The 10661-nt window shown below is 37.5% G+C and overlaps 2 protein-coding genes across 2 annotated transcripts; one reads left to right on the top strand and one right to left on the bottom strand.

The window, feature by feature from the left end:
* The first annotated feature begins 380 nt into the window (after positions 1 to 380).
* Positions 381 to 5223, top strand: maf1a (MAF1 homolog, negative regulator of RNA polymerase III a). The gene is made up of 7 exons (XM_058373405.1): positions 381 to 1015; positions 1305 to 1433; positions 2125 to 2293; positions 2435 to 2556; positions 2700 to 2819; positions 2954 to 3052; positions 3634 to 5223. Exons 1-7 carry the CDS (start codon positions 933 to 935, stop codon positions 3656 to 3658), a joined length of 747 nt encoding a protein of 248 aa, XP_058229388.1. The 5' UTR covers positions 381 to 932; the 3' UTR covers positions 3659 to 5223.
* A 128-nt stretch (positions 5224 to 5351) lies between these two features.
* On the bottom strand, positions 5352 to 9724 carry trib3 (tribbles pseudokinase 3). The gene is made up of 4 exons (XM_058373404.1): positions 8909 to 9724; positions 7757 to 8044; positions 7345 to 7637; positions 5352 to 7117 (listed from the first exon to the last, which is right to left on the bottom strand). Exons 2-4 carry the CDS (start codon positions 8042 to 8044, stop codon positions 6652 to 6654), a joined length of 1047 nt encoding a protein of 348 aa, XP_058229387.1. The 5' UTR covers positions 8909 to 9724; the 3' UTR covers positions 5352 to 6651.
* Between the last annotated feature and the right edge of the window lie 937 nt (positions 9725 to 10661).

Here is a 10661-nt window from a genome sequence, read left to right as displayed (position 1 = left end):
ACCAGTATATGGACAGAGGTTTATTAACACCTAACCATCATATCCCAGTCTGTGCTTGAACATCCCATTCCAAAACCATGGGCAGTAATATGGACTTCCAGTGAAAGAAAATTTTTAATTCTACAATGTACAAACACATTCAAGACAATTCTAACATTGTCCGAGTAAAGTAAGCACGGGAAATAAATATTTGTTTTTAATTTCGTAGTATTTCGAGTTATTTTTGTTTATTTGTTTGTTTTGTTTTTAAAATTGTGCATTCAATTCTATGATTCGCGCGTATTAAATTCACAACATGAAGCGCACCCCCCCCCACCCCTGTTTGGAGCTCCAGTCCAGTAGGGGTCAGTGCAATAGCCGCATTGCTCCGTTTTTCAGATCTACAGGAAGTGAAAACTGCGTTTGTGAGGACATTACTTGCTGTGTGGCTAATATAGATAGGAATATAAACAAAGTCGTTTCTCTATTTAAGAAAACTATTCGCAAAAGAAAAGGTGTACATAAGCCTGCTTAAGGTTTGATACAGTAGCTGGGATGCCTAATTTTCTTGGTAATTTTACCTTTAATGGGAGGTACTGGAAATTTCACAGTAAGAAGGAAGACAGATACAGAAGTGCAATAAGCTCTCGACAAAGACCTCTACGTGTGTGTTTATATTTGCAGTGATTTTTAAAGAGCACTAGCTTGTTTTACTGTCGAGCCACAAGATTTGCAAAATACTAGCACGCGCTCTTACGACTCTGGTTTCTGCACGTGCGTATGTTTTATACACAAATTTTGCAGTAAAGAGTAGCGACCAACTTTATGTTGGAAACGTTAAAAATATGGTATATGTGCATTTAATTACAATTTGTGCATGTAGTAAAGTACTGATAGGTTATTGGTAGTGAGGCTGTGGGTCCCCGTTTCTGTGAGCTTGTCAGTTAAAAACAATGAAGCTTTTGGAAAATTCGAGTTTTGAGGCCATTAATACTCAGCTGACCATAGAGACTGGAGACTGTAAGATAATCGGAAGGTAAGGATTGTGGTACTTTGTGTCGTGTCATTATGTTGGATAGCAATGTTACTGTTGCTAGTAACGTCAGAAGTAGTGGTCATTTTTAAGGTACCATGTTCATGAGTAATGAGTTTGTGGGATGTAAAAAAAAAAAAAAAAGGAGAGAAATAATGTGACAAGTGTGCTTGTCTTTTGATGTGTATATTGTATGCATCTAGTATGTATGCATGGTCTATCAGAAGCACTATATTCATTTCCTGCGACTTCTGCTGCAGACTTTTTTTGACTGATACTTTACTTTTTTTAGAATTGAAAGTTACTCCTGCAAAATGGCGGGTGAAGACAAGCAGATGTTTAAGCAGTTCTGTCAGGAGGGACTGCCTCATGTGCTGGAAGCTCTGTCACCTCCTCAGTCGTCTGGAATCAGCCCTAACAAGTATACCCTATATACATATGCTTCTCCTATATACATGTATACATATGTATGTATGTTTATGTGTATATATATATATATATAGATTGAGAGATAGATAGATAGATAGATAGATAGATGGAGAGAGTGTGAGAGAGCGAGAGTGAGAGGTGTGAAGAAATGCTGTAATGTAAGAATGATCTCAATTTACAAAATGCGAAGTGAGCAAACGGAAGTAAAAAACAAGATCAGATCAAAATTTTGTGTGACTTTGGCTTCAAACCAGCATCAATTCTTACACTTGAAGTCAGGGCTTTTGTAGGATCAAAGTTAGGTGTATGATTAAACAATTATATCAAGCAGGCTGATACATAGTCATTAACTGTGACAGAAACAGCTGTGTAGGAGGCTTAAAACTGTGTGAGGAACAGCCAAACTCTAAGCTATTAAGCTGAGGTTGTGGAAACCAGTTTTATGTCACAGGTCATACATCATGACAAGACTGAGCACGGCAACAAGACTCCAAGTAGATCTCATAGTCAAAGGGTTCACAGCAGACTGGGGTTCGAAGATGTTCTGTTCACGCTATTTTGAAGAAGCACAAAGAATCGGGCAATGCGAAGGACCATAGACATTAGAAGTCTCTGTGTGACTTTTTTTGGTCAGGCAGTGTATTGTTTCTCTATATAAAATATTTTATCTTATGCACTTTCAGACTGAGTCACAGTCAAAGTGGTGATGAAGTGGAGAGTCCGCTTTCTGACAAGTGCAGCAGGAAGACTCTGTTCTACTTGATTGCTACTCTCAATGAGTCATTCAGGCCAGACTATGACTTCAGCCGCACCCGGGGATATGACTTCAGTAGAGAGCCCAGTGTCAACTGGGTAGAGACATTTTGACACATACAAATGTTAAAATTATTCAGCATGATGATGAGCTGTTTAAATTATATTTGCTGAGACCAGTAGGGGAATGCAAGCTCAGCAAATGTAAAACTGATATATTTCATGCCGGTGTCTTTTCAGGTGTTTAATGCTGTGAATGGTAGCTTGTCTACTGCTGCTGGGGAGGCATACAGCAGCTTGCAGCCTCAGCTCTGGGAGGCCATTGACAATGAGATCAGTTTGGCGGAGTGTGACATTTATAGGTACAGCTCATTTTAATCCAACATGTGAAGACATCATTTTGAAAATATCAATGTTCTGGGAACATTAATAATCTAGATCACTTTATGCTTAATGATTAGGATAATTATGCACTACTAAAAGACCATTTTTGTTATAATTCTAGCTATAATCCAGACCTTGATTCTGACCCTTATGGAGAAGAAGGTAACCTGTGGTCCTTCAACTATTTCTTTTATAATAAGAGGCTGAAAAGAATTGTTTTCTTCACATGTCGCTCTGTTAGGTAGGATTTATTATTCACATCACACTTCAATTTGGTACGTTTAACAAAGTACCTTGATTTTGTACTCTAAATACTTTTTCATATGAATAAATTATGTTTGTAGTTATGTAATAGCTGTTTAAATTGGATTCTAGTCTTTTTATGACTCCACAAAACTCGTCCATTGGAACTGAGCTAGACCTGGACCTGGACGAAGGTGGCTTTGAAGAGGAGGAGAACATGGATGAAGAGAGGTGAGAAGCACCTCGCTTTAAGATAATTGACAATAAAATTTTCTAAAAAATAAATATTTATTTTACAGAAATTAGAAATTAAATTTTGCAGTTAGCATAACTCTTTGGACAAATACTTTGTTTTATAGATAAAAATTGGTTCATAATTGCAAAACATGTGAATATAAATTATGTTCTAAAGGAAAAGTTTATTCATAACCTTTTCCATCGTAACTCTATACACTGTACAGTATACAGTGAAATGAAGTGACATTTTTCCTGGACCTGCAGTGTAACATGCATGCATGACATAATGCTGACAGGGTATAATGCAAACACACATGCTGACAGGACATAAAGTGCAATAAGAATTAAACAGCAGTATGCAGTAAGAAACATAAAAACTCCAAATCATAAAACATTTAATAATAAAATAATAATAACAATAAAATACACTGATGTTACACTAAACACCCTTTCTTACATAAAGTGACACAAATGACATGGACAAACATTGGATGTTAAACATCTGAATGTCAATTTTTAACAATAACTTGTACCAACACAAGCTGAGTGTGTTGTATAACTAATGTCCATTGCAGGTATCAACCGTTATGTGCCCAGTAAAGATGTCATAAATCCACTGCCTTGCTTCGGATCGCCTTGGATGTCTCTTGGAGTTGAAGTTCTTTTTCTGTTTTTATATCAAGTGGTTGTTCTTGCTATCACTATGGTAGGATAAATGCTTTTATTAACAGGAATTTAATGACATCCACACATTGTTTTTTGGGGTTTTTTTTTTTTAGTGTTTGTGTCTCTCGATAGTTGTTATTGGCCTTTTTTTTCCTCCTTTTGCAGTTGACTCCTGGGAAATTCTAAGCACTCTTAAAATTCCTTACTTTTTCAAATTCAAGATTAATGGATTTTTACATTATATAGATAATTGTTGTATTTTACAAATTGTTAATTATAAGTGTGTTGGATGAACTACTTTATTTGCTTTTTTTTTTTTCCTTCCAGTCCTTTTTATTGACCGTTCAAGACTAATCTAATACAAAAATAGAATTGCATTTTTATGACCACTGCAAAATAGTTGCCAAAATTAACCTTTTATTAGCTACCTTTTTGTACCATTTTAAAAAATACTGACGTGTTCTGCCATGTTTGTTTACCCTATCCCCCCCATTAAGCTTCAAGATTGATCACTTTGTTGTACCTGGCTATTGATGTTCATGGATTAAATATGTGTTTGATGTTTTAGATTGTCATGAAAATTTTGTGTGGCAATTTCTTGGAATATGCTAGGATGGCCACCGATCATTTTTTTTTTCCATTTCATTCTAATCATTTTGTGCTTGGTGGATTTTGGAAATGGTTGTTATGCTTCTGTTCTCTAAGTGTAAGGAGACTTAGATCTGAAATAGGGTCAGCCAACATGACGATATGATAACTTTATTGTAATATATTAAACATAAAGTCCTCAGGTTTATGGGTATAAATTATATTTAAATGAGCCTGGGATTATTTGCCTGATCAGAATACCTGTTGAATATGCTACTGTGTTACATAACTTCTATGACATTATTGGTTCATTTTTTTGTCAGGTGCAAATTTATATAACAAGCTGAATATGCTGTAAACTTTGTTGATAAACAGTTTCCTCCTAAAATGTTTCAAGATAAATAAAATAATCACCTCAGTATTTTCTGTGTGATGGCAGCTACTCAAAAAGGCCCTGAATGAAATATGGTGTTAAGAATACATATAAACATATCAGGATTTACTTTTTTTTCCCCACATTTATGATAAATATCTTTGTCTTTGGCATTTGTTTTATATTGGACTGTGAGACTGTGGTGTTTCTCATAATGCAGTTTGTGCTCGCTTAATCAGAGCCAAGCTACAAAGAACAAGTAAGAATATTGTCACACATTATTGGATTTTAAATGCATTTTTGTTACTCAAAACGTTTGTTTGTTTGTTTGTGTGAAAGCAGACAGCAACCTCATGGAAGAGTAGCATTTGTAATTTGTAGTTTATATTTGTGCTGTATATTAAAGGAGTCTTTCTTTTGTTATGGAACTAAAAATGTGTATGGCTCAACTGAGATGATGATGATCATGGCTAAATTTGTGTGCTTTGGGCCCTGAAATGATATGCTTGATAAATTGCTAAAATTATTATAGGTTGATTAAAAAAAAAAATTAAATGGGTAATTCCATGTTGGCAAATAAGACAGGCTTCATGGTTTGAAACTAGTCAAAGCCCTCCAACAAGAAATAGTACAGCATTATTTCATATTCATGAAGAAAACAACAAATTTTCTTTTGTGCATTTGTTTATTTGTACTGGCAACAAATAATTACAAAACAGACCAACAACCCCTTCAACTGAGAAAAAATGTAGTGTCCTTTTGTTGCCATGGTTATAAAGATATTTACAAATTCACAAAATAGTTTGACAAATAGATGACAGTTAAAACATTGTATGCAGGTATAATTGGTGACAACTGTAATGCCTTTCTTTAAAAAAAAAAAAAAAGTCGTCACACATGCCACACACCACATTTCCATTATATGGAAGTGTGATGTGCTGTAAGTGAACTAACACTGTATTCTTCCACCCACAGCATATACACATATCAGACAGTACTCAAGCCTTAGGTCATGTTTTATCTGTGAACTAAAACAAAAAGAACATCAGTTTCCTCAGAACATTTTTAATGACCTGAGGAATCTTTATCCTGATTGGTTATACAGAATTGTAGCAGACTGTATGTATGTATTTATGGCTCCTAGGCTATATGAACATAGCACTACATATGTCCTCCCTGTTCTACCATGTTATTTGAGTGGAAAAAAACCATGGTGAGTCACAAGACTACTGACATATCTCTAAGTGTTGCAAAACACTAAACTATTTTAACCCTTCATATACAAGAAAGCAAAAGTGAGCAATTTGGCTGACATCAGAGATTCACAAATTAAGTGAGGTTTGGTAATGAAACAAATCTTTGGTAATTTCATTAACATAAAAGTTAATTGCTTATTATATAGTGAAAAGGCACTTAAATTATTTAACTGTGTTTCCCACTGAAAATTGTGTAAACAGTACCTACTAAAAGGCACATACTATGCATCAAGTATTCCAGGATTCAAGTCAGAGGTAACAGGTGATTCAAAGTCTTTCAACAACTTAAATGTACACTGTATGAAATATATACAGAAATATCACAACACTGCTAAACTGAATATTTGCAGGAGCAGTGGGCTAAAGGTCCAGCTGTGCTTTGAATAGCAAATCTGCTCCTGAAGTCATTTTAAAGCAACTAAAGAACAAGCCTTTCATCATTTTATTGCCCTTTTTATTTTCTCTGAAATAGCATGTATTGCTATAGATATTTCCCGGATTTAGAAATAAGCCAATCAAACCAATGTTCTTAGATCTATTTGCCCAGACCACAAAGGTGAGAAACATGACTCTACAAACCAATTCACTGTTTTTTGATTTTATATATGCTCAGCTTTCCCCAGTATGGGACCACTGCAAACAGACATAGATCCCCAAAAGTGCAAGCAGACACAAGCAGATGAAACCTCACTCTGGTGCTTCACCAAGATTCAGTAACACTCTCCTTTGTCACTTTTCTCAAAGTCTGGCACAACTTGGTCATTTGAGTGCCTAGAGTTGGTGGGCTGGCTGACAGAGAAATAGGTGCTACAGTGGAGCCATGGGTGAAGCAAAATGTCTGGGGCCTCCAGCCTCTCCAAGGGTGACTTTCTGAGCATGCAGTACACTAGAGACTTGGCTCTGGGTGATAGTGTCTCTGGTATGGTGAAGGCACCCCTGCGGATTTTGCTGAACAGGGCAGCAGGCTCCACATCTTGAAAGGGGTAGCGACCTACCAGCATGGTGTAGAGCACCACCCCCAGGCTCCAAATGTCTGCTGCCTTTCCAGAGTATGAATTTCGTGAGTTCAAGATTTCCGGTCCCACGTAGGCTGGGCAGCCATGTTTGTCTGTGAGAGAGTCGTCATCACCATTCAGGATACAGGAGTCCTCTAGGTTCTGCAAAACCAGCTTTGTTCTGTAGGTAAAAAGAAAACTTTATTTAGATACATTTCCATTAATAAATCTGGTCTCTAAATTATTAAACAGGAATCCAAACATAAAAAAGATGTCTTTACATTACATACATAATACAAATATTAATAATACAAAATATTACTATGAGATTATTTGATATTAATATGAGCTTATTTGTCTGATTTTCAAAATTTGTCTGATTTTCAAAATTTTAAATTAATGACTGACCTTTGTGCGTCAATAAAGACAAACTTCCGCAACTTCAGGTCTCTCAGTACAACACCATTTTCATGACAGTGCATGACTGCCGATGCCATCTGCCTGAAGAGACACACAGCTTCATCCTCCTGAAGCCTCTTACATTTGCGCACATATGAGTGCATGTCACCGTAGTTGCGCTCAAAGAAGATGTACACATTCTGCTCCCCCATGATTACCTCTGATATTTTACAAATGTTCTCATGGGGCAGCAGACGGGTGTACGGAGCAATGAGCTCATGGTACTTCCTCATCGAAAACACCTAGCAAAGAAAAGACAAATGTAATTATAGCACCGCACAAAAAAATAATAGCCATAGACAAGTGATATACTTTGGAAAACAGCAATCCCCAAAATTATGTTGAAGGTCAGTGAACTTACCTTACAGGTATGCTCCTGTTCAGTGATGCGATGGATAGCTCGATATGTGTGAGTGCCCTCTGTGGCCTCCAACAGAATATACGGCCCAATGGAAGAGACACAGAGCTTCTCTGGGCCTGTGTGCTCTGTGCTGTGAGTCTGAGGTCGAAGGCAAGGGGCTAGACCAGGGGAGGGGGGCTGGCTCAGCCTACGGCGCTTGCATTTCAGTGTATAGTTGTTGTGGGGGTCTTCACAGTCTACTCGCTTCAGTCGCAGTGGGAGCGCAGGTGCTGTGATGTTTACACTCATCTGTTAAAAAGGAGAAGCAAGGCAATGAATAGATACATCTAGCAGAAGAAAGTCAAGGTGTCATCTGAGGGCAAACAAAAAATGATCAAAATTTGATCAATGATCTTCGATATCATAGCATGGTGGTTTAAGTTCTGCACTGATAATACACAAGATCATACAACAGCACAACTAAGTGCACCACATGCTGTGTGTTTCCATTATATTAGTACAGTAGTTCTATGATATTTGTATCCACACAAATGCCAATTCAATTAAGGCTGCTTTAAACTCATACAACTGCAAGAATAGTGAACTAACAGAAATAAGTGTGGTAAAGTGACAAAACCATACGGGAGAAGGCAACGCTGAATCACATCCGCTATTCCATCAGACAGACTAAAATTGGTGAATGTCTGTGTGATGAGCACAGCTACTTGATGCAACCAGGCTCGTATTCAAGTTACTGTCGAAAGCCTAGGCGCTGCCAATGAGTCACACACACCGACCGATTACACATTCAGTCGTCATGACATGACGTAGCTCAGTCTCGTTTTTCCACTACCTTATATGATAGTTTACACATAATGTAGGCTTCTCGTATCTTAAACAATAGGCTATTATTTCAATTTAAAAAACTAAAAAGAAGTCTAAAATCGTATTTATATTTAAAACAAACAAAAAAAAGCAAAACACCCTTGCGTGGTTGAGGGGTGGTTTGCGAAAGAGTTGCACCATCACTTTTTCCATCTAAAGTTTAACCCAGACTGTTTCATAATTACCTTTTCAAAAGAAAGTGCATCTGACCGAGGGAGGACATATTTGGCAACAATATTTTCTTTCTTAGTGAGAAAACAGAGGCAAAATGAAATGGGTGCCACTCACCTCGCTGCTGAACAAAGGACTCGCTCCTCTTCAATAGTAGAACAATAGTAATTCACAACTCCAGCGCCAGTTGTTGTAACCAACTCACTTATTTTTCTCCATACATTTTTAACTTCAGAAATAAACTCAAACAAAAAAAACAACAACTTTAGAACTTGTATAGTAGTTAACGTAAAAACTCTTCCAGGCGAAATATTGCCACGAGACAGTCTGTACGAAGTGCCTACTCCTTAACTGTATTCGGTGTTACGATTCCACAAAAGTAGCCAAGACGGTAATACTCCGAAAAATAAGTGGGCCTCCGGATTCTGTCTGGATTTGGAGGTCTGTCTGTACGCTGTTAGGTGAATAATGATGAGTCTTGAAGTGGAAATAGCATTCGCCGTGTATTCGTGTTGACACTAATGTCTTTGTTCCTTACTTCCGCTGAATGAAGGCTGATACTCGCAGGAACAACGTCGATCTTCTTGAGTACCACGGTCCTTGATCAACAATTAAAGCAGTTGTTCGCCGAATTCACACCAAGTAAAAAAACTGGCCTAAGAGTAAATGGTATGTTTCTAATTTAGATGAAAAAAGTAGTCCATAAAGTTGGTGTACATGGGGTGGGGGGGTTGGGGCAGGAGGAGGGAAACGTGTCCCGGCACCAGATGTCCTATATTGTTGTTAATCCTTCAAGCCGGACGTAAGATCCATCGAAAATTAGCTTTCAAATCAGACGTGGCCCCTCCACCTGATCGTCCGACTTGTGGGATCTCAATTTGGTCGGCGACTCCTATTATGCTTTTCTGCGTGACACCAGCTTCGTCTCGATGATGCTGTACGCGATTGCAACATCTCGAGCTCCACCTCTCGCGTCTGACGACATCTGTAACACATCGCCGCAATAGCGGGTAGCGCAGCGCTTTTACACGGGGGAGCAAACAAACAGGGGGGCACGAAAAGTAAACAGCTGAATCACTATGAAAGCAAATATTTCAGAATTTTAAATAAAACGCTAGGCTTAAAGATTCGGAAGTCGACCTAGTGGGCAGTTTCCAAAATAAAAATATGCGCGTGCTTTTTAAAGCGATGCCCAAAGCGTGAAAAAGCAAATTGTTAGATGATCAAGGACTACTCAAAACACTCATTGCCAGACTGCAAATTATTGTTTAAAACTGGGCTATATGCACACGATATAAAAGTACTAATGCACTGTCTTTCCAATAATATAACACGCCCCCTTTTTCTGAGTCAATACTAACGCAAGTGTTGCACCATGTTTGCAGTGTATACTATAGAGACATTCACGGAGCCTACGTGACATGGAGTCTGCAGTATCTGATCCCTCCGAAACTTACGTGAATTCTGCAAAGGTGAATGCTTTGAAAAGAAGGCATTTAAAAAAAATGGGTATAACTGCTGCTGTGTCAAATATTATTGTGCATGTTTCTTTTAAAAATGGTTACGACTTAAAAACAAACACTGCAGGCATATATTCTGAAATTCTTAAGTTAAGCTATTTATTTATACAGATCCACTGGCAATAAATGTTCTTTAAAACACAGTAAATCTCTATAAATATAAATAACCTCTTGAAAGGGAGAATAGTTCAAATAATAATAAAGTGAAATTAAGTTGTTAAGAACATTCTATCATGTGATATACACCGATCAGACATAACATTATGACCACTGACGGGTGACGTGAATAACACTGATTATCTCCTCATCATGGCACCTGTTAGTGGGTGGGATATATTAAGCAGCAAGTG

This window comes from Hemibagrus wyckioides, linkage group LG21 (genome assembly GCF_019097595.1).
Source record: "Hemibagrus wyckioides isolate EC202008001 linkage group LG21, SWU_Hwy_1.0, whole genome shotgun sequence".
Classification (NCBI taxonomy): domain Eukaryota; kingdom Metazoa; phylum Chordata; class Actinopteri; order Siluriformes; family Bagridae; genus Hemibagrus; species Hemibagrus wyckioides.
The sequence above is the reverse complement of the archived record's forward strand: the minus strand, read 5'-3'. Positions and strand labels throughout refer to the sequence as shown.

Excerpts from the sequence above, each read along its gene's own strand:
- trib3 (XM_058373404.1), bottom strand. The coding sequence starts at position 8,044 with ATGAGTGTAAACATCACAGCACCTGCGCTCCCACTGCGACTGAAGCGA. Across the intron at positions 7,638-7,756 it reads AACAGGAGCATACCTGTAAG|GTGTTTTCGATGAGGAAGTA; the intron begins GTAAGTTCACTG and ends TTTCTTTGCTAG. Across the intron at positions 7,118-7,344 it reads GTCTTTATTGACGCACAAAG|AACAAAGCTGGTTTTGCAGA; the intron begins GTCAGTCATTAA and ends TTTTACCTACAG.
- maf1a (XM_058373405.1), top strand. The coding sequence starts at position 933 with ATGAAGCTTTTGGAAAATTCGAGTTTTGAGGCCATTAATACTCAGCTG. Across the intron at positions 1,434-2,124 it reads TCTGGAATCAGCCCTAACAA|ACTGAGTCACAGTCAAAGTG; the intron begins GTATACCCTATA and ends ATGCACTTTCAG. Across the intron at positions 2,820-2,953 it reads TTCACATGTCGCTCTGTTAG|TCTTTTTATGACTCCACAAA; the intron begins GTAGGATTTATT and ends ATTGGATTCTAG.